Source organism: Gordionus sp. m RMFG-2023, chromosome 2, assembly GCF_954871325.1.
Source record: "Gordionus sp. m RMFG-2023 chromosome 2, tfGorSpeb1-WG-v2, whole genome shotgun sequence".
Classification (NCBI taxonomy): Eukaryota; Metazoa; Nematomorpha; class Gordioida; order Chordodea; family Parachordodidae; genus Gordionus; species Gordionus sp. m RMFG-2023.
The window spans coordinates 57,326,641-57,354,375 of NC_088776.1; the positions used below are offsets into that span (position 1 = coordinate 57,326,641).

General features: G+C 28.5%; 3 protein-coding genes across 7 annotated transcripts; 1 reads left to right on the forward strand and 2 right to left on the reverse strand.

Moving 5' to 3' along the window:
• Positions 1–1,215: 1,215 nt before the first annotated feature.
• On the reverse strand, positions 1,216–2,520 carry LOC135924496 (uncharacterized). Its single transcript, XM_065459552.1, has one exon. The coding sequence runs from the start codon at positions 2,518–2,520 to the stop codon at positions 1,216–1,218; it is 1,305 nt and encodes a 434-aa protein (XP_065315624.1).
• An 11,041-nt stretch (positions 2,521–13,561) lies between these two features.
• Positions 13,562–15,727, forward strand: LOC135923686 (transmembrane anterior posterior transformation protein 1-like). The gene is made up of 4 exons (XM_065458575.1): positions 13,562–13,608; positions 13,648–13,737; positions 13,778–13,979; positions 14,022–15,727. The coding sequence occupies exons 3-4, from the start codon at positions 13,841–13,843 to the stop codon at positions 15,680–15,682; spliced, it is 1,800 nt and encodes a 599-aa protein (XP_065314647.1). The 5' UTR covers positions 13,562–13,608; positions 13,648–13,737; positions 13,778–13,840; the 3' UTR covers positions 15,683–15,727.
• Positions 15,728–17,608: 1,881 nt separating this feature from the next.
• On the reverse strand, positions 17,609–27,439 carry LOC135924011 (deubiquitinase OTUD6B-like). Of its 5 annotated transcripts, none has more exons than XM_065459056.1 (9): positions 27,247–27,421; positions 27,063–27,205; positions 26,921–27,025; positions 26,728–26,877; positions 26,664–26,683; positions 26,424–26,584; positions 26,200–26,261; positions 19,225–19,337; positions 17,628–17,871 (listed from the first exon to the last, which is right to left on the reverse strand). In XM_065459056.1, exons 1-9 carry the CDS (start codon positions 27,299–27,301, stop codon positions 17,811–17,813), a joined length of 870 nt encoding a protein of 289 aa, XP_065315128.1. In that variant the 5' UTR covers positions 27,302–27,421; the 3' UTR covers positions 17,628–17,810. The 5 variants fall into 5 exon arrangements, with proteins under 5 accessions (XP_065315131.1, XP_065315128.1, XP_065315130.1 ...); XM_065459058.1 differs by having other exon boundaries at positions 26,921–27,013; positions 27,247–27,420; XM_065459055.1 differs by having other exon boundaries at positions 26,921–27,028; positions 27,247–27,420.
• Positions 27,440–27,735: the final 296 nt, after the last annotated feature.

The following is a 27,735-nucleotide window of genomic DNA, read 5'->3' on the forward strand; positions in this document are numbered from 1 at the left end:
TGTAACAATCGTACAATTTTACTCCGTAATTTTAACGGAATCACGTCTCTATTACCCCTCATCAAACAATTATCCACTATGGACAATTCCTTTTCAATTTTTTTATAAACTTTACTACTATTTTTCCACGGCTCTTGTCCCGTCAAAAATAATTTTACTCGACCCAATTCCTTATCCCTTAAGGTATTGCTTTTAAGATCCTCCCAATTCGTAGGACCACCCTTTAACATATGTGATAAAGAACAAATTAATGCCCTGTCTTCATTCACCATTATACTTTTGTTAACGTCAAAATCCCCTTCACTGGATCCTAACCTAGATAAAATATCAGGCAAACAATTTTCCTTGCCCCTGCGATATCTGATTTCCACATTAAAACTTCCCACCAGAAACAACCAACGTTGCAACCGGGGAGACAGCATTAACTCTTTATTATCTTTTTTAAATGAATGAATTAACGGCTTATGATCCGTGTAAATTATAAATCTTTTACCGATCAAATATTCACGACATTTGGTTAATCCAAAGATAACCGCTAGAACTTCTTGTTCAATAACCTATTATCTAGTTTCAACTTCCCTGAAAACTCTCGAAAAAAATATGATGGGTCTTTCCACACCATCCATTAAATGTAACAATGCACCTCCAACCCCCTTGTTGGATGCACCAACTGCCAATATGATCTCTAAATCATTGTTAAAACATACTAAAATCGGTTCCTCACCAATTTTTTCTTTTAAAATATCAAAAGTATTTTTCTGTTCAATTTTCCACACAAAATGAGCACCTTTTTTTAATAAACCATACAATGGAGATGCCACTTTTGCAAAATCCTCCACAAAACGATGGTAATAATTTACCATACCCAAAAATGATTGCAACCGCTTTATTGGTTGGCGGATTCATATTCGTTATATTTTTTAAATTTTTATCCAGAGGTTTCACCTCCATTCCATTTATCCGATGTCCTAATTAGATAACTTCCGTTACCCCAAGAACACTCTTTTCTTTGCTGGCCCTCAGACCCTTATCACGAATTCGCTTGAAAACCTCTTCCAAACGTTGATTATGTTGCTCTGGTGTTATACCAGTCACCGACACATCATCCATATAATAATAAACTCCTTCAAGGCCCTGGAAAACTGATGCCATAGTGCGCTGAAATATCGGTGCTGACACACTTAATCCAAACGGTAGCCTACAAAAGGCAAATAATCATTTAGGAGTCGTTATTGTAAATAATTTATGAATTTCTTCTTTCAAAGGCAATTGCAAATAAGACGAAGAAAAATCAACTTTGGAAAAATACTTGATACCTTTTAAACTGGCCAAAATCTCCTTAATCCTAGGCAATGGATATTTTACCTCCACTACCCATCTATTTAAGGTTACACGGAAATCAGCACATAGCCTTAACTTTCCATTCGATTTTCTAACAGGTACCAATGGTGTGGCCCACTCACTATATTCCACAGGAATAATGATGCCATTTCTAACCCATTGATCTAATTCTTCATCGATCTCCCTTTTCCACTCAAAAGGAACTCTTCGGCAAGCCAAAAAGTTGGGTGAAAAACCCTTTTTAAGTTTAACGTCTACTTGATAATCATTTAAACGTCCTAATTTTTCTTCAAAAATTATACCATATTTTCTAACCAAAATAGGTATAGCCAGATCGATCTTTTTTAATCCATCGATTTCAATTTCCATAAATTGATCCCTATCAATTTTACCATTTATTTCAGTATGATCAGAACTGATCACTACCTTTTCGGGTGTTTCAATAAAATTATTATTAACGACAATCCTGTTTTCATCGTTCAATAATTTAGATATCCCTTCTTTCTGAAGTTCATTTCGGATATTATCCGCCATTAATTTTCTTTTAACATTATCACCAGCTAATTCGCTATCAATGATAAATAAATTCCAATAATTATTATAGGGTCCAATTGTGGTAATCCAATCCCACCCCATAATAGTTTCCACGGCTTTTCCTACTATCCATAAATCTAAACTTATGATAGTATCATTAAAAACCACATACCATTGAGTTTTACCAAAAACCTCAATTTCAGAACCATCGAACTGTTTTAAACACATATTTTCCTTAATAATCACGCCATTAGGCCAATATTTATAAACATATTCACAAGACATTATCGAAATGCTCGCACCAGTGTCAAATAGCATATCAGTATGCCTGCAGTCAATTCTCAAGTTAACCCTAGGACATTGACCCAGTCTATTTATTCCATCAGTCCTTAAAATTTCACAAGTTTTAAGGGGCTGATCGCTATATATTCCCTCTGAAATATGCATTTCATTAGAATTAAAATTTCCTCGTAAATTTCCTCCTAAATTCAACTCGGAATTTCGAGGCTTTTTACTAATATAACTATATATTTTAATAATATCCCGAGGATATTTTTCCCATTTAAAATTATCAACATTTCTTCTATTTGTATATTTCACAATGCTCCCAGGAAATTTTTCCCATTTAAAAGCATTATTTTTCATTATATTCACATTAAAACTATAATCAACAGTTTTAACTTTATCTTCATGATAACAAACATTTTCATTAAAACCATTAAAATTATGAGAATCCCATCTCTTTTTATTATTATAATATACTTTCCTAAAATTTTTATTTCCCTCTATTTTAACTGCTATATTACATTCGCTATCATATAGTCAGTGTGAAGCACAATTTATAGCTAAATGTCTCGTCTCTTTACATTTAAAACATACACGAGACCCATCCAAATCCGATTTCAACGAATCAACTTTATTTACATCTAGGCCTGAAATCTTTCTTACGTTGGAATTTTCTCCACTAGATTTTTGCAATGGAAAACCCATTCTAAAATTCTGTTCTTTTACAATACAGGTCTTAGAATAATGACCCTTGTAACCGCACCGATTACAAATCATGTCAGTAATAATTTTTGGAAAACTCTTCCCATTCGAAATAATTCTATCACCGAATTGTTTCTTATCCCCTTGATTATTCTTACTAATCAACCTAGATACATCACTATAAATATCTTTAATAGATTCTTTTATATCTTTTAATTCCTGGAGGATAACCACTGATCTCTCCACAAATTCCAAACGATCATCATTATTATCTTTCATCGTTTCAACCATTCCTGATTTGCTGTTCTTGATTTCATTTAAAATTCCATTTAAACTACTTTCCGAGTCCGAAATTCTCTTAAAACAATTAATCGACACCAGAGTGTCCCTTTTCCAATTACCATATACCTTGGTCGCAACCAAAGTACATTTTCCACATAAAAATTTTAAAAGTATATATATTAAATATATAATTATTATTAATCCTAATGTAACTAAGTGATTGTCTATATCCAATTCATTAAGGTTCTGTTACAAGATTTTATAACCCATATCCTTAAAGATGGCAATTTTATTAATAAAAGTAGGCTCAGAATACTTATCGAAATACACAACCATCGCATATTACGAAATTTTACTCTAAAATTACGTTATTACAAAAAGTTATATTATATTATAAAGCCTGGGTGTTAATCGAACTAACCTAAACAAAAATATCTTTCAAACTATTTTGTTAATTAAAATTAAAAAAAAATTTTAACAACAAAAACGTTATTATTGCGTTGTGTCCTAAGGTAACATATAATATGTAAAATAAAATGGAGTTTTTTTCTTTACCTTGTAATAATGAATACCCATGAATTTCCAGGTTCAAATCCTGGGAATACGGTCAACACTTTTTAAGTATTGATACAATTTTAATCCTTGGATTCCTGAATATATTTCCAACCTTTTAAGTATATTCTTCTAAAGTATATTCCTGAATATATTTTTCGAAATATATATATATATAAAAAAAACATAGATTATTCAAAATTTCTTTATTTTTTATAAAAATTATCCTAGAAATACATAATGATTTTCACTATCAATAATACAAATCTATATCTATAATTATTATTATATTTATTATTTCTTTTTTTACATTAAATAATAATAATTTTTTTCTCCAATCAGATGTCTACTATCCATCTGATTGGCGTCTAATGAGAATACATATATATATATATTTTTCTTTTAACATACTAAGACAATTACTTACACATTCAAATGTAGTAAATTAAAGAACCTTTTTATATCTTTTTTATTTATCATTATTCACATTTATTGTATACATATAAACCAAAAAAAGTCGATTCTCAACCCGACCCCCTTCAATTTTTCTTAAATTTTGCATAATGGTAGTATATACTATAACTAAGAAAAAAATGAAATTTTACCTCCCAAAAAGGTTTACTCGCTAAGATATGGGCGTTTAAAGCGCGGAAAAATAGTACATTTTTGACAAAATGTGCCTCATTTATTTTCAAATATCTCGAGAAATAATTAAGTTAGAAAAATAATTTAAATTTTATTATGTAGCTTAATAATAGTTCTTTAATATGACATAAAAATAAATATGATAATGTATAAAACCGGAAATGGCCATAGAAAAAAAAAGGTATTTTTTTTTCGAAATTTTTTTTTCTGTAGATAGATATAACACTGCTTTATAGTACCAAATCCTAGCCTGGGATAAAAAAGGGTCTAAGAGTTATGACTCTTTATATGGCTTTATTGATCAAAAATATCTTCATTTAATGAATACTTATGAAATGATGTTTTTTTAAAAATTATGTCTAAATGATAGGCCCTAACTTTTTTTTATTTTTAATTGTTAACATATTGTGACTGAAAATTACTTGACAAAATATTTCTAAACCAATTTATAACTTTATTTTTCTGAAATGCATAATTACATATAATATAATAATTCATAATTATGTTTACAATATATCATATACTCAAAAATCTGCTTTCTAGATGATTTTCCATATTATTGTATTCATTATTGCTTACAAAAATGTAATTTACTCCATGTATATTATTTGTTGCAAAGTCGAATAAATCCATTAGTGTCAAAATATGGTTTTGACATGGCCGTTGCAAACTAGCTCGAGCTGCTAACCGTTTTGTAATACCTCCTAAACTGTCGCACGGACTTTTTCCATGAGCTGTAGCAAAAAAATGCCACTCGGCCTTTATACCAAAATCACAATGATTATAGAGATTTATTAAATTTTTTTATTTTTATATTGGGTTACGGCCCCATCAGAAAAATAATAAATTTTGGTCAATGTAACAAATCTTTCTTTTAAAAATAAGATCATTTTAGTTTAAAATAAATAAAAGGCACAGGCATTGTGCTTTAAGCAATCTGATATCACCACTAAACTTATATGTTTTATAGTGCTGTCCTGACGATAATAAATGATAAAAGAGTGAATAGTGGACTGATTATTTTTCCAATGAAATCCCTATGCATGGTCTTGCACTATAAATGCATAATTTTCCGAAAAGTCGGCAATAACTAAGTATTCGCCAACAATTAAATTGTGATTATGATTTTAAGATGAAGTAAAAGTTATAGAGCTTACACATTAGGGGTTACGAAAACTACAATATGAATGTGAATTTATCAATTAAATATGATGATATTTGTTGAATTTTAATATTTTTAAATAAACATTATTTTATAAGTATTCATTAAATGAAGATATTTTTGATTAATTTAAGCCATATAAAGAGTCATAACTCCTAGACCCTTTTTCATCCCAGGCTAGGATTTGGTACAAATATAAAGCAGGGTTATATCTATCTACAGGAAAAAAATTTCGAAAAAAAAAATACCTTTTTTTTTCTATGGCCATTTCCGGTTTTATACATCCGGTTTTGGACATTCATCAAATTTATATTATATTTATTTTTATGTCATATTAAAGAACTATTATTAAGCTACATAATAAAATTTAAATTATTTTTCTAACTTAATCATTTCTCGAGATATTTGAAAATAAATGAGGCACATTCTGTCAAAAATGTACCATTTTTTCCGCGCTTTAAACGCCCATATCTTAGCGGGTAAGCCTTTTTGGGAGGTAAAATTTCATTTTTTTCTTAGTTATAGTATATACTACCAGTATGCAAAATTTAAAAAAAATTGAAAGGGGTCGGGTTGAAACCTTGGTTGATTTGATATGGAATTTACCATATATATTATGAAATTGATACTTGAAAGAGAGAGATAAATATATTTTGATACTTATCTAATTTTTAAAAATAAAATTTATTTACCAACTCCCTGCCTACCACGACAATAAATATAAGTAATCAAGTTTGATATAATATATGGCACCTGTTTAATATGTCTTCTTTATTACTGTTATCATAGAATTGGATTGAATTGTATCCGAACTAGTGTGAGTAAAAAGTCGAGTTCTTACGATTTGCAACTCGAGTCGTAGTCCTAAAAAACGGCTCTGACTCAAACCGATCAAGAATCCGCGTTAGCCGATTCGAATAGTTGGCTCGTTAATCTTCTCACTTAGTCGTACTTTCTCGGTTCAATTAGTCAGCTCACTTAGTAGGCTCGTTTAGTAAGCTCATAATTTTAAATTTTTTCCTTGCCTTTATTATTTTTATTTTTAATAATAACTTTTTTATTTTTATTTATTAATTTATTTACAAAGAGCTTCTAACTTTGTCTTTTTTTCCATATAGCATGGCTTGCATACATATACATAAATAATTATTTTAATATAATAATAATAAAAATTTACATTAGGCAATTTAAAAAAAACAAAGACTGAGTGGATTTTTAACTGTAAAAATGGCAGACTTTAGGATTATGCTAGCTTAGATCAGCGATTACAACACTAGTTTCCAAAATAGCTGTAGTCTATAATAAGCCCTATTTGATTTTTGAAAATAGATATTTATATTTACAGCATGGCATAAGCATATATATACATGGCGATAAATAATTAATATAAAATATTAATTTTAAAAAATTACGCGATAAAAAAAAAATTCAATTTTATAATAAATAAAAAATGAATCAGACTTTGGAAAGAGTAAAATATTATTCATTTTTCAAATTAGAGTTAGAAATTAGTGATCTTCATTGGGCCTAATTTTTCAATCCCTGCTTGGCCCGAAATCTAAAAAAATATGTGTACCTAGCCCGATCCCGAACAAAATTTTTTTTATTTGTCCCAAAAGCTACACCCAAAATAAAAATTATTTGTCCGTCTGGCCCGTATTTATTTTAATATAGAAAAATTTATATTTTTTTTCGTAAAATAATATTATACTGAAAAATAATATTAGCGCTTTGTTTCTTATAAGAATTAAATATATCAATTTATTTGACAAAATGTAATGATTTCAATTAAAATTTAAAGTCCGGCCGATTTTAAATTTTATAAAAAATATTAGGACCGAACCGAAATTATTTTTTAGTAGAGTTTTTTAATATATTTACTTGTAGTTATAAATAAATACGTGAGCGACCTAAATGTTCTGCAACAAATTTAGGTAACTCACTCATGTTGCTCATAGATCTAGCTTGATTCGGAATTAAAAAATTTACACAAAATGGCGAAGGCACACTATTTCCACATAATTATAATTTATAAATGTCTTTAGCATATCAAAATAAATTTCGACTCAAAATGGCTAAGGCACACTATTTCCACATAATTATAATTTTTAAATGTCTTAAGCACATACAAATAAATTTCGACTCAATATGGCTAAGGCACATTTCTATGTAATTATAATTTTAAAATGTTTTAATCACATATAAATAAATTTAGGCACAAAATTGAACTCAAGTTAACTTCTAAGCCGGCTTGAGATTAATTCTGTCTGAGCCAGCGGACTCATATGTTTCAATGAGCTAGCTTGAGCCTGAGTCAATTATTAGACTCAAAAAATGGTTAAGTTCTGGGCGAAGACTTGGCTCAGTCGTTTAACATCACAAATAAATGTTCAAAAGTCGGCATGAGCAAATTCCCGAGCCGGCTTGAGCCAACTCCTGAGCCGCTTGAGTCAGCTCCTGAGCCGGTCTGAGCAAACTCTAGAGCGGCTTAAGTTCATGTGATCAAAATTTACACCAAATTAAGTCTAAAATCCATGAAGCAGAATTTGGATCAAAAAATCTTTAGTTTCAACACAAATATGCTTAATATAATTTTGTTCACATTAATCAGTAAAATAAAATTTAGCAATTTACTAGATTTTTTATTAACATTAGCCGTTTATATAAATGACCTAAATGGAGTTGTTTTACCAAATACATATAAAAAAAAATATCATAAAATATAATTTATTTTTAAATAAAAAAAAACTAAAAAAATTCCGTAGTGAGTCGACTAAGCGAACTGACTAACGCGGCTCATTTAGTCGACTCGACTCGGAGTCGTTTTTTATTGCAACTAGGGTCGAGTCGTAAGTCAATTCGGCATAGCCATTTGGCAACACTACTCTGAACATTGAGTTAATTTTATTATAATAAATTTTTATTTTATTAATTAATTTAAGTATTGACAATATAAATAACTTTTAAAAATTTCTGCTGGTGTAATTGGAAGATCAATAGCGACTGTAGTTAGAGTAATATTCCCCAAATATATACAGGTAATTTATACTTTTATATTTAAACTTGCTATAATCAATGGGTGAAAAAATTGGAGATGTTAGCAATTTTGAATTAAATATATATAAAGATATAATTCAATTCTTCAAATGGCTTTATTGTTTCTTCCAATTTTTCCAAGGAATAAATCAGATATTCTTCTTTCCTATCTATTAATTAGTATATATGTTAAAAATAAAAAGAAATTTTACAATGCTCGAATAAGCCTAAGGATTACGAATAGTTTTAAAATTTTTAGTGGAATGTAAAACATTTAGTTTATGTTTTAGCCGGAGGATTACCGATTGTTTTTAAAAATGTTTGATGAAAAAGGCGAAATATTTAGTTTATATGTTAAAAATATAAATAAATATTATAGTTGAATAAGCCTGAAAATTATCAATTGTTTTCAAAATATTTCATGTTATTAGCTAAATATTTAGTTAATATCTACAATAAAATAACAATGCTTGAATTAAGCTTGAGAATTACCATTTTTTATGATATAAGTTAATGGTTTATATATCAAAAATATAAAGAATTAACCTTGAAATTTGTTACTTGAAAAATAATTTTAAATATAATTTGGGCAGGATATCTGTTCGTTATAGTATATGCAATGATATAAAAAAAATTATCTTTTCCTTGATAATAGGCATATAGTGTACGACTATCATTTCGCTTAAACTTCATGCTTATAATTTAGTACCATTAATTTCGTGCATAATAAAAATATCTTTCACAAAATCTTAATTCATCATTTTTATTTGATATTTATATAATCTGCTTAAAGAACAACTTTTTTCGATTTAAGATTGCTTCACAAAACTTTACCTAACAAGAATACATTTTTAAGATTATGAATTACAAATTTAATGGCATAATGACCTATTTCTATATATGCACACTTTTTGATGCATTTAAAAGGAATCGCCAATCTAATAGTGTATACATCATTGACACAGCTTCTGATAGCTCTCAACATAATTCACTTGCCTAACTGTCTTCAAAGCAATTTTTGAATTATTAATAATTAATAAAATTCATTCATTCATTTATAACCACGCCAGAAATTGCACGAAGTGCAATTTCATCACCCACCAGGAGTTGAAGCGTGCATCATATATTTTCATTAGTATATAGATTACCTCGTTTTATTATAGTGGACGGTACCACTATGTAGCCAGTTAGCAAAGTGAAGAAGGAAGAAGTACAATAATGATGATGTATTAGTTCCATTACCAACAGAATAGTGTTAAGGAAAAAAAAATAATGTCATATAAAAAATGTACCTGCATCCTTAGGTGATATTTAGTGAGGCAACAAAAAATAATAACCCTTATATCTTGGTAAGTATTGAGAGTTTATGTTAAGTTTGCATGAAGAGTCTCTTCCTTGTTTGTTGTTCGGTGTGCCAAATATCGTATGTCCTGTAGATCTTGTATGTGCTGTGCCAATGATATTTGGGTTCGTCCGAGTTATTGCGTTATTATTATAACCAGTTTATCTTCACATTGTCCATTATACAACTAATAGTTTCGTAATTGTTATAGTTATCGTCACCGATATTGTGTGTCCAGAAAAGAAGGTCGTGGGTTAATAAAAGAAGTTAAGTTATGTTGTTGTTGTTCAGGTTATTATCATTATCAAATATACTTATTCCATTTATTGCAAGAACGTAAAGGAGAAGAACGGTTTCAATATTAATTTAGGCCATATTTTAACATGTATTGTAAATGTTCCTTTAGGTGTTTCTTGTTTTTGCTGAGCGCCATGAAATCTGCAAACGAGTGGTTAATCAGGTCCATATCTTTCAAACATTTCGCCAACCAATAGTATTTAGGAGTTTTCTTCCTACCGTCAGGGCACCATTTCAAGGACGAGAATATATTTTCCTGCGAGTGCCTTAAACTATGGCCTAGTTATTCTAGTCTCCTCAAGGGTATGAGACGATTGATTGGTAGGATGTCGCATCTATTCCAGAGCGTTGTATTTGATGTGTTGTTTGGATAATACGTTTTGGTGATTCTTCTAAGGCATTTGTTTATAAATGTCTGAATTGTGTTGATGTTACTTTTTGAGTCCTGCCAAGTCTCCAGGCCGTAGGTAAAAATGGGTACAATTATGGACTTGAAGAGTCTTATTTTTAAATTAGTTGATATTTGGTTGGATGACCATAATTTCGACAGTTGATGATAGCGGAGTCTAGCATTATTCGTTCTCGATTTCGTATCTAAAAAAGTGAGGCCTAATGATGTTATCCTGGTTCCTAGGTATTTAAAATCTGACACTAATTCTATCGTATTACCCTCAAAGTTAAAGGGGTATAAGTGACTCGCATCGGTATTTGAGGTGATCAGTTTGGTTTTTGTGTAGTTAACTCTTAAACCATATCCATCACAGTTGTTGACAAATAATGATAAAATATTTCTTAATTTGTATTCTGAGTTGGCTAGAATACATAAGTCGTCGGCATAACATAGAAAGTTTACAGAGTTGTGCATATCATTGAGGTGTTGTTGATCACTGTAATATGTGTTGAGTGCATATTCCTGTTTAAGGGATTTATTTAGGATATCATTCATTATTACATTAAAAATAATCGGTGAAAGGATGCATCCTTGTTTGAGGCCCCTATTTGCTTTAAAAGGTTGCGACTTCATATTTAGATGCTGAGGAACTACGCTATGATTGTCGTAAATTATCTTAATTAGCGCTATCAGATGCTTATCTATTCCAATGTTTTCCAGCAAGGGTAATATTTTATTCTGAATTATGGAGTCAAAGGCTTGACTTAAATCAATCATTAGGGCAAAGATGGGGGGTTTATGCATTCTGGCCTTTTGCAGATATGACCTTAAGTGCCATAGTCAACTCCGTAGTATTTCTGCCCTTCCTGTATGATGTGATAGCGTTAGAAAGGAACCTGTTAATGATTGGTTTAATCCTGACTGATATGATGTATGTGAACATTTTTAGTGTGACTGGAATCAGTGCAATACCTCTGTAATCTTTAAGGCAGTTTGGGGACTTATTTTTAGGGAAGTTTAGTATAATTGATGTCATCCATTCGTCAGGAAACTTGCCCGTATTCCAAATCTCCCTAAAGAGGGGAAGTAGTAAGCTGGCACTTAGGTCTACCTCTATCTTCCAGAGTTCTGCAAAAATTCCATCAGCTCCAGCAGCTTTATGCATTTTTAGACGTTTGATGGCACCAACTATATTAGACTTGTTCAGATTCTGACTGGGTGATTGGAAGGGGTAGTCACATCTAGGTCTAGGCCATCTCGTTCTGTAGAGGTTCATGTAGTGGTCTATCCATAAGTCTATGTTCCTTAGGGTCAGTTATAATCTTGTTGTTATTTAATTGTAGTCTTGGTAAAGGATTGGTTATAAAGGTGGTGATTAGTTTAAGAGATTGGAAGGCCTTATAAATATTATTATTATCAAAATTGAATTGGATAGAATTCGATAAGTAAGCAATAAACAGTCTTTTGTCAGCCCTTATGCGGTGAGTAATGTACCTCTTATGATGTCTTGCGAATTGATGGTGGGATATATTTGTTGTAAGATTCTTAATTATATGTATTGTTGAAGGGGTGAGCCACTCTCTCATCTTGGTGCGTGGTCTTAAGCATGATGTTATACTACCTAATAAATTCAGCTTAATGTCCTTCCAGGTCAGATTTGTGTTTATCATGCCATTTACTGTGTTTCTCCATGATGTTAATTTAGAGACGAACTCTTCTTTCACCTCTAAGTCATTTAGTTGTGCCAAGTCTTTTCTAGCTATGTATTTTACAGTGGTGAGACTGTTCTGTCTAGTGTGGTTTGGGAAGATACTGTTGTTAATTTTGAGTTCACAACCCAATGGTCCGTAAAAAGTGTAAGGTTAAGTTTACTCATTACCTTGATGTCTTTCACCCACTTGAAGATCTTAGTGGAAATTACAAAGAAATCTATCTGTGAGGTAGTGCCAAAGGAAGGACTCTTGTAAGTCATGATGTGATGAGTTGGATGATTGAAGAAAGTATTTCCAATTTTCATGTTGAAAAGCTCGCAGATTTCTATTAACCTTTTACCTTTGTGGTTCGTACTTTGTATTAATGTGGCGTTTCCAAGGCAGGAAGAGTTTTTAGATTTACCTACTGAAGCATTGAAATCGCCTGCTAGAATGATGCCATCCCGATGCGGTAGTTCCTTTAAGACATTCTATATCTTACAGAGAATCCGCCTTGTAAGAATAGCAATCACACACGATGATAGATAGATTATATATAAGAAACTGTTTCAAAAAGATTTAATTAATATATATATATATATATCTTTGCAATTAATATGTATAAAATAAATTAGATATTCTAATAAATGATTGGGGGTTAAATAATTGAGGAATGTTTAAAAATAAATTTATTTTTATAATAATATTAATCAAGTAGATAAATTAACTTAAAACTATGATTGAAAGATGTATTTTCTTGACTGAGTCAAAGGAATCTGTGTGATAAGTTTTTTTGGCAATTATATATAGGCAGTGGACCTTATTTGGTTGAATATTTGAGGGTGTATTAGATATAAGTATGGAATATTTTGTATGGGTATAATTTTGGTGATTTTTGTTTCAGTGATGTTGTAGCAATCTATGTTTCTGAATAATTTCTGGGTGAAAGTAATTTAATGATATTATGTACTACTATTGGATTAAATGTTAAGTTTTTTTTATTTTAGAGAATACCCATGTAATTTAATTGAAGATCAGTTGAGGTTAGGATTCATTTGATTATTTTACATAATTACATTAAAAATTATTAGTAAAATTGTTAAATTTTTTAAAATTATTATCATTATTGAGGCATTTGATCAACGTACAAGCTACAAAATGGCGCTACAGCTGATTTCAATAGGTGGACGTTTTTTATGCATGATCGCCAATCTATAGTTATATATATCATTGGTGTCGATATGGCAATATATCAGCTGTAGATTTGACACACACATATCGTTAATTATTCGAAAGACAGGTGATAATATATTTTATTATTTTTTATGGTATCTTCTACAAATTTATGGTAAAATATTTGGTTAATACATATGAGATGTTTTTCTAGATATATGGAAGAGATCCTGCATATGGTTATATATTGATTGCTTTGCTTATAATTATATATATGTATTATACATTTTGGTTGATAATTAAAGTAAATATTTTACATGAATAAATTAATAAAAAATTAATAGCCTCTGATATCTGATAAATCTTACAAGCTTAGTTTTTAACATAATAAATAGTGAGCTCAAATAATGTCAAATGACTTTGATAGTCAACTCACTGATTCTGATATCGAAAAATTAGAGGATATTTTACCTGAAATCAATGAGGACATTTTTTTATACAATAATTTAAATCTGGATCTTACTAATGTTTCATCTCTAAAAGAAGGTGATAATATATTTCACACTTAAATTTAAAAAATTTATAAAGACATCCATGATTTATCTGCCAATATTATCGAACCAAACAATGAAGCCCTTTATAAAGACATCCATGATATACCTGCCAATATTATTGAGACAAACAATGAAGCCTTTTATAAAGATAGTTCTTACATAAATGATGATGTAAATGAAAATTTAGCAAATAATGATAAAACAAATGATTTGCAATTACAAAGGGGAGAATATCAACCTACATTTTATCAATTTATTAAAAAGCAATTCTTTTCAGCTTATAATTCATACCAAGATAATGATGCTAATTACATTAAAAAATGTCAAAAAGTTAGTTCCTTGTTCAAGATACCCTTTGAATTGGAAATTTTTATTACATATGGACTTCTGCAATGCACAAATTCTTTCCTTCAACTTTACACATTTCTTCCCATAAGATTTATTATAGCTAATTTTCACCTAGGTTCAATTCTCATTCATTTCTTACATTCTTTTATTTATTTTGGGGAGAGAAAGAGATTCTCCAGGAAAAAAAGAATATTTTACTTAAAAACAGCGGAGGTATGTGATCTACTAAAAGGCTATTTGCTTCTTTTAAGCACCTTAGCATTCTGTGTGATTGATACATCAATGGTTTATCATATAGTCAGAGGCCAAGCAATTATAAAATTATATCTCTTTTTTAACATGCTGGAGATAGCAGACAGGCTCTGTACTTCTTTAGGTCAAGATATACTAGAGTCTCTCTATTGGGCCGCTACTTTTGACTCCAATAAAATAAGGTCTAGTGATTCTAAGGACTCTAATGGTCACCTAGGCTTAGCCATTCATTTCATGTTAGCATTGATCTATCTTTTCATTCATGCATTTTTGATTTTGCTTCAAGCAACAACATTAAATGTAGCATTTAATTCCCACAATAAAGCTTTGCTCTCCATCATGATATCCAACAACTTTGTTGAACTGAAAGGCAATGTTTTCAAAAAATTTGAAAATGCCAATCTTTTCCAGATGACATGCAGTGATGTTCGGGAAAGATTTAACTATTTTGTGATCCTGAGTGTTGTTTTTCTACGTAACATGACTGAGTTTTCCTGGGACATTAATCATTTTTTCCAACTTTTCCCAGATATGGCTCTCGTTTTAATGTGTGAAATTTTTGTAGATTGGATCAAACATGCATTTATTACAAAATTCAATGATATTCATCATGAAGTTTATCGAGACTACACTTTATACTTGGCCAAGGATGCTGTTATGAGAGATAACAATAATATTAATTTAATTAACAATGCAGATGGAGACAAATATGATCCTAACATTAATAAAAATATCTTTACAGATAGCAATTCAGATCTGGTCTGTAAGCAGACTGGATTCACCCCACTTCCGTTAGCAGTCATATTCCTGAAAACAGCATTCCAGTCCATGAGAGCGTCTAATGTGTCCTTCCTTTCCACTAAATATCATGATTTATCTAAAGAGTTAAAACAAAATAATTTATATACATTTAAAAAATTTAAATTTATTTGCTCATTATTTGTTCAGATATTTCGACACATAAACACATGTAACATATTTATTGTTTTTTTATTCATTTCTAACATTTTCTTGGTGAAGATTTGGGCAAACATCCTAGTCTTAGGAATAGGCTACAATATTTGCTCCCTTTTTAAAGAAAAAAATAAAACATAATTTAAAAATGTTATTATTATTTATTTATAACCTAATAAATTAGATGATTATTCTTATAAGATTGTAAAAAAAAATTATATTAATTAATCCATTAAAATCTTTAACCTGAATCCCATATTTATTGGGCACAATATATATTTAGGTTTTTCTATGGGCTAGGCATAAACAAGCAAAACGTGCAACCTGAAATTATGTCCTCAATTTGATTTTTTTTTATATAAAAGCTAATGGAAATTAATTACTCTTTCATTCAAAACATATTGCTGGGAGAGAATTTTAAAATTTTTCAACCCAATAAAACCTTTGAGATATATTTTCTCCATCCTATTCAGCTCCATGAAATGAAAAAGATAAAAATTTTCCCAACGCGACTTTAAAATAAGTACCAGTTTTTTCAGTATAAGAAATATTAATTTTGTAATTTGATTCGTATATATTTGCATATATCTTTTTGGTATAATCTATGCCCATGAAAATAATTTACTTTTAAATTAGGAAAAAAATGATCTTCAGGTATTTTTCCTGGGACAGATGTTTCTGAACTTGTGCATGCTGCTAGGATAAAGTCTTTTCTTCCACAATGAAAATTCTTTTTCCACCATTCTATAATATATTCTTTTTATAATCATGTACAAATATATAAATTGATTATTTTTATGTTCCTATTTGGAGAATATTGACAAAATTTTTTAAAACTATTTTTCTCTTTTAGCATTTTTTATTTCCATTATTGAATCACAAACTACAAATTCATCTGTATTGAAAATTTTCCTCATCTCATTATTTATATTCAGCTATCAATATCATTCTCATTTTGCAAAATCGAAGATTTAATAGGACAGTAATTTCGTTAATATCTATTTTAAATCTGTATATCAGAAAATATTTCCATTTCTATAATAATTTATTGAATTATACAAACTAATAATTGAGTTAGATCTTGGACAAGTTAGTTTTTTTAACTTTAATAACACTAACAAATATTATATACAATTGATTATATTTTTGACCAACAGGTCGGTGAATCGAGTTTTGCAGACCTCGAATTTTTGAGGTCAACGCTCAAGAGTATATTAAGAAAAGAATTTTACATTAAATAAAATATTTTTTGAGCTATATATTTATTAAATTTTAATGGGCAATTTAACCAGATTTTGAAATATATTATGAAAAAGTTAATAATATTTTAATTTAACTCTTGACCTCATTGATATACTGGGTCCTAGGAACACTACACATTTTTTAATTGTTACTAGAAAACTTATCGATATTTTAATTTAGTTTTTCGGTAGCTTATTTTATGCTAAACTAATTTTAAGATATAAACATATTTTGGTAAAGATACTTTTAAATTCAATTATTTAAACAAGTTGATGCTAATATTGTAAGATAAGTAAATAAAAGTATCGTATGTTTTTAAAAAAAAAATAACGATCTCATTTTTTTTCGATTTAAAAAAGATTATAATTAACGATGATATAAGCTATATAAAAATAAAATAATGTAATGTAAAAAAATTGGAATAAGGAAGTGCATCTAGGTTATGGCACCGTGGATTGATATGCTATGAGATCTACAAATTTCCATTTAAAAATTCGTTGGCGTAAGTAAAAACCTTCCTAAGGGTCACCCGAAATTAAGCGCATTTTTTGGCATTATAATAAGATAAGTATTTACCCAAATTTTTCATTTATTTCGACACTACAAAGCTCATTAAATTTTAATTTTATATTAAATCCTAATTTTTTTATAATCAATTTAAAGGTTAAGTTTCTAAAATATCAAGGCCTAATATAGAAATTTGAGTGATATAACAATATTGCAATAAGAGAGTGATCTATTCCCCAACCATTCTCATTATAAGATTACTCAAATGTTTTAATACTTAATACGAGTAAATTGGGGTAAAAAATATAATTCCTTTCATTTTTTAATATTAATAATGTATTTGAATCTTACAAATTATTTTGAGTTTTATATAAAAAACAAATAAATTGAATTTATTGTACATTTTTCAATCATTAAGTTAGCATTAACAAAATAAATACACATTGATGTTTAAAAAATATAAGTTATTCATAATCATCCAATAATTTAGAGATACTCTTCATCACTAACGTATCGTGCATTATTTGTTGATACAGACCGAATTATAATGTTCGCCGAGGGTGTATAGATATCGGTGATAGCTGTTAAAATAATAAATATTAAAATGCGAATTCACAATTAAATAACGTAACTAACAGAACTTAGGAAGCAAAATCTGCTATAATTGGACTTTTAGAGCTTCAAATGAAAGAAATGGTTGGTTTAAGAAGCATTTAGCAGATAATAAACCTGAAAGTGCTCCTAAGAAGAAAAATATATAGATAGGTAAGGCTTTGGATAGTTGAATTTCAATATGTTATTGCTTAAGAAAAGTTAAAAATAAATAAATCTTGGGTGTAGGATTAAATCGATAACATAAAAACAAACGTTTTTAAACGACTCGATTTGAGCCGATTTTTAAAAACGGCTAGCTCAATATATTACACAGAAAATATGCAAGCCTGAATATTTTGTTCATAGAGGCACAAAGGTTTGGACATTTATTAAAAAAATCGAGACTTGGCAAATATTTTTTTTGTTAAAATATTGAGTTCTTTGTTTATAAAAATAGGTTGAATTAGAAGCGTTTAACGCTAATAATAATACTTAGAACTAGCGACTCATTAATATAAGTATTGCAAATCAGGTGATGCCATTTTTGTTTCCCATCAGCAGAGTTGGGCAGATTCTCTACAGATAATTTATAAAAAATGTAACTTATACAGATACAAGTATCTTATTAAAAAGATACGAAATATATGATGCATAAATCTTTTCCTAAGTAAGAGTATCTTAGATACACAATATGGAAAAATTAATTAATCCTTTTGTACAATAAGCAGGAAATTAATATAATCCGGTGATTCACAAAAATTACTCTCTATATTTTCAATAAATTATACGTAAATATATTTTATTAAACCCTATAAAATGAGATGATGATTTTTGACACAATGATAAATATAAACAAGAAATTTATAAAATTGAATTATCTAATTTGCATAGAACGGTAAATTTGGTATACCTAGATATAAATAATAATTAACATTAATTTCATATATAAAGATTGAAAAGAAAAAAATTCAAAATTGGGTGGAATATTAAATTTTTTAAACGAAAAAAAGTCTTGTCAAGAAAATGGAAAAGATTTTTTTAAAAAATAAGTCTTAGTAGAGATATAATTAACTTATTTAAAATGTCAAAAAAATACAATGCAAGATAATACAATTTCGCGATATTTCCAAATTCTGCCCATATATAAATGTATTAAATTTTTACGAAAACTTTAAATTCTTATAAGGGAAATCAAAATAGCGATTTGCACTCAAGGACGCTCGAAATGCATTTTAATGAATGAATTGCCAGTCTGGGTAAGTCTCATAATGAAACGTAATTTTATTTAAAAGCTCACAATCTACCCATTCACCCAAAAATATTTATCAATAATATTTTACGAAATATATAAGGGTGGTTTGGTATCCTCGAATTCTTCGCCCATGATTATGTTTGGGGCATTAGATTGAATCACGTGTATAGGATGTTGAAGAACTTGGGACAACGCTTGTATCTACAAGAACAAAAATTAATGTAAAAAAAAGAATTGTAATATCAAGATCAGCATAGTGTTAAAAAGCTAGATTTGTGGGGGCTTAAAAAACAGCACGATTAAGATATTAACCAAAATAATTATATGTAGGTCTCGATATTTGGCGGTCCAAACATTTCTGCCCATCTATGAGCAAAATATTCAGGTTTACTTGTGCTTTTTTTTTAAAAAAAATTCACCCCTTTACGAGAGAAAATATTTTGCGGACAACAGCTCATAATTCACCCTCGCCTCACCATGATTGTTCCTTCCCAACACGTTCATTTAGGCATTATCATTTAAAATAAATATTGTTCCTGACCTTGGATTATTCGATTGCACTCTCTTAAACATTTCAATTATATTTTAAAAACTAAAAACAATAGATTAATTATAATCATTATAACAATCATTTTACTAAAAAATTTATTTAATAACCCATTAATAGAAAATCCAATATATAATCAATCCTTTTATTCAAGGTAAACTAGTTTTCCGAATTATCCATCTATAAGGCGATTCGTGCTTTTTTTTTCGTTGTGATTTATGTTTTTTTTACAAGCCTTACTTAAATTAATAATAAGTTATTATATATCCACATTAACAACTAACATTATCAGTAGGAGGTGGGAAAACTTATGATTATTTCCATTTTTTACTATTTCTCCAAGTTTGTACATAACGTTAAAAGGGAATATGTGCTATAAATATGCTAACTTCAATCAGTGTCTTTAAAATATTTGAAATTCACAGGATAGGAATGCATTTCAGGTAAAAAAACAAATTTAAAAATGTACAAGATAATTTTATCAGGATTCCAAGCAGTAAAGAATATAGGTTCGGGTTCAAATAAAAATAAAGGTTCGGTTCGTAAAAAATAATATCGGTTAGGTTTGAAGCTTTATAAATCTGTTCAAATTTTTTCATTTAAAAGCATATTAAAATTGTGTAAAGAAAAGAATATTTTTTTTCAAAAATTTTATCGCTATTCTCTAAAAAAAAATAATGAGACCATAGTGTTGTTTAATGGTTTGATTTTTAAAAATGATAAACCCAATATTTTAGCCAGAAAATAATATGCAATCCTCAAGGTTTTGTTAATAGATGTCCAAACCTTTCTACCTTCTTGCAAAAAGATTCTAATTATATCTATAAGGAAGAAGAACAAATTTCATGACTGAGATACCCCTTCTATATGCTAACTTGGGTAGCTAAGAGCTTCAAATAGCAATACACAAAAATGTTTAAAAATAATTCTTTATCAATCAAAACTGATTATTAATCAACTATAAAATAGTTTAAATATCAAAAGTTTCATCCTGGTTTCACAGGCATTTTATCGGTTCCGGTGATAAAATTTTAACGGTTTAGGTATAATTACTAATAACGGTTAATTAATATCAGTTTAATGGTTCAGTTCAGGCTGGAATTCCTTGGATTTGATTTATGGTGTATGATTTTTTTGCTCAAAATGATTCATTTCATTTTTTTGATAATTTATTGAATAAATTTAAAATCTTGAAAAATTTCAATTAGGGTGCTCCAATTTTAAACCGACGATCATCAGAGTATTCAATCAAGATTAGCTATTAAAAAATCTTTATTTTCCAGTTAAAAATAGCCGTTAGCAGCGATCTAATTCTTCGTATTACTGGAGAATCGAATCTTCAGGATGGGTTTTATTTTTCCGCCTTCTCTAAGTTTGAGCACAGGTATATCTTAAGTAATATATCAATTTGTCTTTTTCCGGGTATCGATTATATTAAATCAATTTTCCAGGCACTGATAAACCAGCATCTTAAATTTTTACCCATAACTAGTCACACATACTGACAATTTACAATTGTAAATATATATTTATATACATACAAAAAAAAGCCATCCCAAAATTACATCAAATTTATTTGTTCTCGATGATTAATTTAATGATTTGTAATAATTAATTTTCACTCAAATAGGCCATCGGGAGGAAAATTTAATACATAAATAATTTATTGCAAAACAAAAAAAAATAAATTAATAATATTAGCTTTAATATAAATGTAAGATGATTTTTCATTCATAAATTATAATATTTTAACAGAAAATTGTCGTGATTTCATCTCTTGCATCTCTAACAACGTAGCATATTAATAAAAATTTGCCATATATATTATGAGATTTGTATCATGTCATATTTTAATTTAAAAAATAGTCGAGATACCATAAATTAAGGTCTAATTTGAATTTAGGCATTTTTGATCAAATCCTGAACACCTATAGTAAAGACCAAAGGACTTAGAGGATCACTTTGCTGAATCCCCTCTTCAGGAGGATATGAAAAATTTTCCGAATTTGAGTAACGAGGGGAGATCCATAGCAGGAATTAGGGAAATTCCAATATTTGGAAAAATGTTGTAGGAAAGATGGTAAAAATAAACTCCTATGAATGATGCTGAAGGTATTTCTGAAGTCTAACTTGAAGAAAACATTATCCGCCTCATTGTTTATAAAAATACGCACTACATGTGAGGCCACTTTGCACCCACCTCTATCTTTAAAACTTAAGTCTGAGGGAAATAGCAGGGAACTAACTGGCCTTAGACCGGATCCTAATTATTATAACTTGGTGACTAATTGACGAAAAAATGACACTGCCCCAGTGCTTTCTAGAATCCCTATAGCTGCCCGAGAATCGATCTCAAGGTTCCTTACGTCTCTTATGAATTATTTAAACTCAGATTTCTCCTCAACACCCTTGTGGTTAGATCCAATTAGTTTTTGCTTTCGAGTTTTAGTTAAGCCTAAGAATAGAATAAATAACTTATCTGCCTCAATCAAGGAGAAAGTGTTCAATTTTGGAAATACGATTATCGATGAATTTTCTCCATCTAACTCTTTAAATCCTAACTCTTTCAGCTGTAAATTGATCTATGAAAAATATGATCTTGGAGATAAACGGCGCTGTCCAAATATTGACTTCTGATGATACTATTTCCCTTATCAACGTTAGTATCTTTCAACAACTTCCCGAGAAACATTCACTGCTTTTAACATTACTATCTTTCAACAACTTCTTAAGAAACATCCATGCTTTTAACATTTTTAAAGGACTTCAAGCACTTAGAACTTCATCGCCATGCGGGTGAATGTTAAAAGCAGTTTCTCGAGAAGTTGCTGAAAGATAGTAACGTTGATAAGGGAAATAGTATCATCAGAAGTCAATATTCGGGCAGCGCCGTTAATATCTCCAAGATCTTATTTTTCAGAGATCAATTTACAACGGAAAGAGTTAGGATTTAAAGAGATAGATGGAGAAATTTCATCAATAATAGTATTTCCAAAATTTAACACTTTCTCCTTGATTGAGGAATATAAGTTATTTATTCTATTCTTAGGCTTAACTAAAACTCGAAAGCAAAAACTAATTAGATCTAACCACAAAGGTGTTGAGGAGAAATCTGAGTTTAAATAATTCATAAAAGACGAAAGAAACCTTGAGATCGATTCTCGGGCAGATAGGGATTCTTGAAAGAACTGGGGCAGGGTCATTTTTTTTCATCAATTAGTCACCAAGTTATAATAAATAGAACCCGGTCTAAGACCAGTTCCCTTCTATTTCCCTCAGAGTTAGGTTTTAAAGAAAGAGTTGGGTGCGAAGTGGCCGTAGCGCGTATTTTTATAAATTATGAGGCGGATAATGTTTTCTGCAAGTTAGATTTCAGAAATGCCTTCAACAGCATTCATAAGAGCTCATTTTTACAACATTTCCCCAAATATTGGAATTTCCTTTACTCAAATTCGGAGGAATTTTCCATATCCTCTGAAGAGAGGAGCAAGGTGATCCCGTTCCTTGCTCTTTACTATAGGTATTCAGGATTTGATCAAAAATTTAAAGTCTGATTTCAAATTAGACCTTAACTCGACTATGGCTCTTTTGGTGGATCTATACCTAATGTTATGTCGGCTACCAAGTATGTCGAAATGGAAGCTTCAAAAATTGGTCTTTCTTTAAATAGAAAATAAATGTGAAATATTGTCCCTCAACATTAAAAATTCTATCTCTCCCCCAGATTTAAAAATTATTCCGCACGAAGAACACTGTCTATTAGGTTCTCCAATCGGCTTTTCAACTTCCTTTAGCCAAAATTTTTTTGACAATTTGATTTAATCTTTTTTGTAATTGGCTAAAGAATCTTCCCAAGCATCAGTTTTTTCCTCACCAAAAAATATTTTATTACCTAAATACTTGCACTTTAAATCTCCCCGACTTTTCAATATAATTCCCTCCTTAAGTCCTTTGAAATAAAAATTAAACCATTTTATCAAATTTCTGATTTTAATTGGTAATTTTTCTCTTTGCCTGGTTACCAGGGAGGACTTGGATTTTCATACCCCAATAAATTACTTGTTTTCTTTTTCTTCTTGGATATCCTTTAACGATCTGTTTCCCCGCTTATCGAGTTGGACGATCCACTTTTAACTTTGGCCAAACAATCTTGGCTTACTCTAGTTCTCCAAGGATCCAAACACTTCACTTCCAGCCATTTAAAGAGTTTTCTAGTTCCCATGCTTCAATGTGTATTTAAAAAACTTTGTGTCCCAATTGAAACCTTCAACTACCCAGAAATTGAGGTTTATCGGCTAATCTTTGATTTCGGCGGGTTTACCCAATAGTTTGAAGCCATTAGGTTTCCTAAATGAGGATGGTAAGCATCCCGATGTCATGTCTCTAAAATCTTGATTCGACAGCAAAAGACTTATGTATGATGTGTCATGTGTTACCTCATTTCTTGCTAATAGAAGGAACTACAAGAAATCAAAAAATGCAATAAATAATAAGTCCCTTATAAATTCTTTTATTTTTATCCCTCTAATTTTTAGTGTTTTCTGAAACCCCGGTCCCCAATCCCTAAAATTCTTAAATCAATTGGGTAAAAAAAATTCAATAAGGACGGGGGTTAAAAACGAGTTCCTTTCCCTCAAAGAAAAAAATCAATTTGAAATCCTAAGAGAATTACAAGTGTTTCTTCAAAACACTCCATTTCCCCTCTTAGTTCAACAAAAATGGTATTCCTTTTTTCAAAATATATTATTTTTTCCACATTCTGCCATATTGTTATATTTTTTGCGCATTCTGTTTATAAAAGTGTGCGATTATCTCTTCAGAATCTGTTTTTAGTGAAGCGACAGTCCCCATCGCCACAAAGAGGTCAGCCGGTATTTCTAAAAATAAATCTTCGATATATTCATTTTAAATATTTATTTCAAATTTCATATATTTGTTTTTGTACTTATTGTGTAAATAGATTAATGTTATTACTTATTATTAAATAAGTGATTTATCAATAAAATATTTTATATATTTTTAGAATTGCAATTGAATTGAATATAAACTATCACTGATCATTATAATATATTTAAATGACATATTTTTGGTATAGTTTATAGATGTTATACTAATAAAAAATAAAATATATTAAAAATTAAAACCATTGGTATTTTTTCAAAATACAAAATTAGATATGATATCGTATCAGTAATCGGCACACCCCTACCCTATAGAATTGATTGCATCAAATATTAAATATTCATAGTTTTATTCATTTCATACCAACTTAATTAATCATTCATTTTTCATTTCCCTCACTCATTATGATATAATATTTGTTTATTATGTATATTGCAGAATAATTTCTTTTTGAGACATTATAATTAATATCTTAAAAACATATGATTTATAATTATAAAGATTAAAATGTTAAAAATTATATAAAAAATTTATAATAAAATCAATTGGTTTTGTTTTAAAATATTATCTTTTGTTTTAAACTTAATGTTTATTTAAATTATTTCAAACATGTGATTCAGATTATAATATAAAAAAATATATATTATTTTTATGAATATATTTTATTATTTTATGGATCATAAAAATAAAATGAAATAAAATTATATGAGTATTGATTTATTTGATATTTTTCTAATAAAAAAAGATGTCATGTTAAAAAAAAAATTATATATTTGTAATTTAAAAAAAATTAAATTAGTTAAAAAATAATTGCCAATTTTTTTTAAAAATTTCCATATTGAACATTCTCATTCAACTTTTATGTAAATATTTTACAACATTTTTGCATGAAAAAAATAAAATCTTTAATAAAGAATTTTTATAATTTTTTTGTTCCCTCGATGTTTGTAGTATTGCTTTTTCTTGTTTTTTCCCCTCCTTACTTAAATGCAATAAGTGTATAATTATGCAATATTTTTTAAAATAATTAAATATTAAACTAATTTTAAATGAAGTACTAAAATAAAATATTACATTTTAAATAAAAATAACCAAACAATACATTCCATTGTAGACATCATTTAAAAGTGTTTTTTAGCAAAATAAAATTATGTTAATTAAGTTATAAATATCCTGTTTATCTGTCCAAAATTTTAAAAATAATTATTCTTAAAACTAAATTTAAAAATATTTTAAAAAAGGTAACCAATATTTCATGGTAAAGAAAAAAAAGACATTACATTTTGTAGTAATATTTACAGTACATTTTTATGAGCATTAAATTTTAATAAGTTCCAAAGGATTCATCAAGTATTTATTAGCATGGTTATTGAAAAATTCTGGGATATAAATAAAAGGAGCTGAGCTGTGTATAGATTTTATTACTTAAATCTTCAAATATATTTTTCTCAAAACCCCTATTAAATTATTTATAAATGTACATTTGTATAAATAAGTGGGTGGGCAGGATAATTTTTCTAAAACCATGGAAAATAATAGATTGAAAGACTTGATGACAAAAATCTCATATAAAAGTGTATTATCAAATATTTATAAAAATCAAAGCATTTAAACCTCTAAATGGCCACCCCAACAATTTGTTTGGGCTATATCATCACAATATTTTACATATTGATCTATAATAATTATATTAAAATTTTGTTAAGAATTTATGTTATATATAGATTATATTCTGAATTGTAATTAGTTAATTATAATAAATCTTATTCATGTACAATATTCTTATTTTCTAGTTAGTATTGAGCTTTTTCATATAAAAAAGAATATAATTTTTATACTTTGATTAGATAAATCATCACTCATGAAGGGTATAAACTGGGAAAAATTGAGTTTCATATAATCAGAAGTTTGTAATCTTAGGCCTTTGATATCAAAAGTTATATTTTGAGGGTAAATATCTTTAATGAGTGCAAGTTGGTGGGAAATGGAATGGTATAAACTAAGCAAATATATAAATCAATGATAATACAATAATCAACAAAATTAAAATTTATTTTGGTTAAAATTTAATTTTTTACCAATCTCCATTTGCTGGAACCTCGAAATACAAATTTATATATCCAAACTATAGCATAAATAAACTTCATATATTTGTGCATTCATATATTTTAGCTTATCTTTTATCCCAATATCTTCATGGTTCTTTAAGGTCTCTATTTCAATTATATTTTCAGATTTAGATTCACTTAACAATTGTTTCTTTTTTTCGTCTTCTGCACAAGTCTTTTTATTCTTATTTATCAATAAATGAAAAACAAAAATTAATTAAACCCACTTTTCTCCTCTGCGCCCTAGATATATGGTTATTTAATTCCAATTTGTTTACATTAATCTCCAAAGGATTTTTATCCTCCACTGCTAATGTTTTATTCTGTTGTAACTGCTAAAAAAAATAGTTTAAAATATTATTATTTTACCATTGGAATTAAATTTGCTGCCTCTAATTCATTTTCATGCTTAATTTTCAATTCATTTTCTAATTTAGATATCTCAATCAAAATTTCTTTCCGCCTTTTTTTCTCATTCTGAGGCACAGTGTGCTTTAACTTTTGGAAATTTTCTTTGAAAAATTGTTGCATAAACATCTATTACTTATTTTACTTTGTAATTCTAGCTTTTCTTGTTTGTGCCTCTCTAACAAATTTTCATAATTCATGAAACCTCAGACCAGACCTAAAGAGTTTTCCATCCCTATGATGGGTTGTAATGTATAGCGTTGAACCAATGACATAATATGTCATTGCGTTGAACGATATTGATTTTCTTGATGTTTTATTAAAATATCAGAAATATAAATTTGATCATTGGATAGTATTAATGAAATTTCATTTTGTTCATTCACATAATTTTTTTTTAGCGTATTCAATTTGAACATTTAGGTAGAAGTAATATTATTTTTATATTTTTACTCAAATTTTATTATATATATATATAAGTGTAGAAAAAAATAGAAATAAAAATATTTCGAAATCTTTTTATTATTTTAAAATCTACAATTCCCTGCCTACCTCAAAATTTTTATATTATTTATTGCTAAATTACAGTATCTTATAAAACTATTCTGTGTACTGTATTTTTAATACTATATTA

Coding starts and splice junctions, on each gene's coding strand:
- LOC135924496 (XM_065459552.1), bottom strand. CDS start 2,520: ATGAAAAATAATGCTTTTAAATGGGAAAAATTTCCTGGGAGCATTGTG.
- LOC135923686 (XM_065458575.1), top strand. CDS start 13,841: ATGTCAAATGACTTTGATAGTCAACTCACTGATTCTGATATCGAAAAA. Junction 13,980..14,021: donor TGTTTCATCTCTAAAAGAAG/GTGATAATATAT, acceptor AAATTTATAAAG/ACATCCATGATTTATCTGCC.
- LOC135924011 (XM_065459055.1), bottom strand. CDS start 27,301: ATGAATTATGAAAATTTGTTAGAGAGGCACAAACAAGAAAAGCTAGAA. Junction 26,585..26,663: donor GTTCCAGCAAATGGAGATTG/GTAAAAAATTAA, acceptor ATATTTGCTTAG/TTTATACCATTCCATTTCCC. Junction 19,338..26,199: donor GTTGGGGTGGCCATTTAGAG/GTTTAAATGCTT, acceptor TTGTTCTTGTAG/ATACAAGCGTTGTCCCAAGT.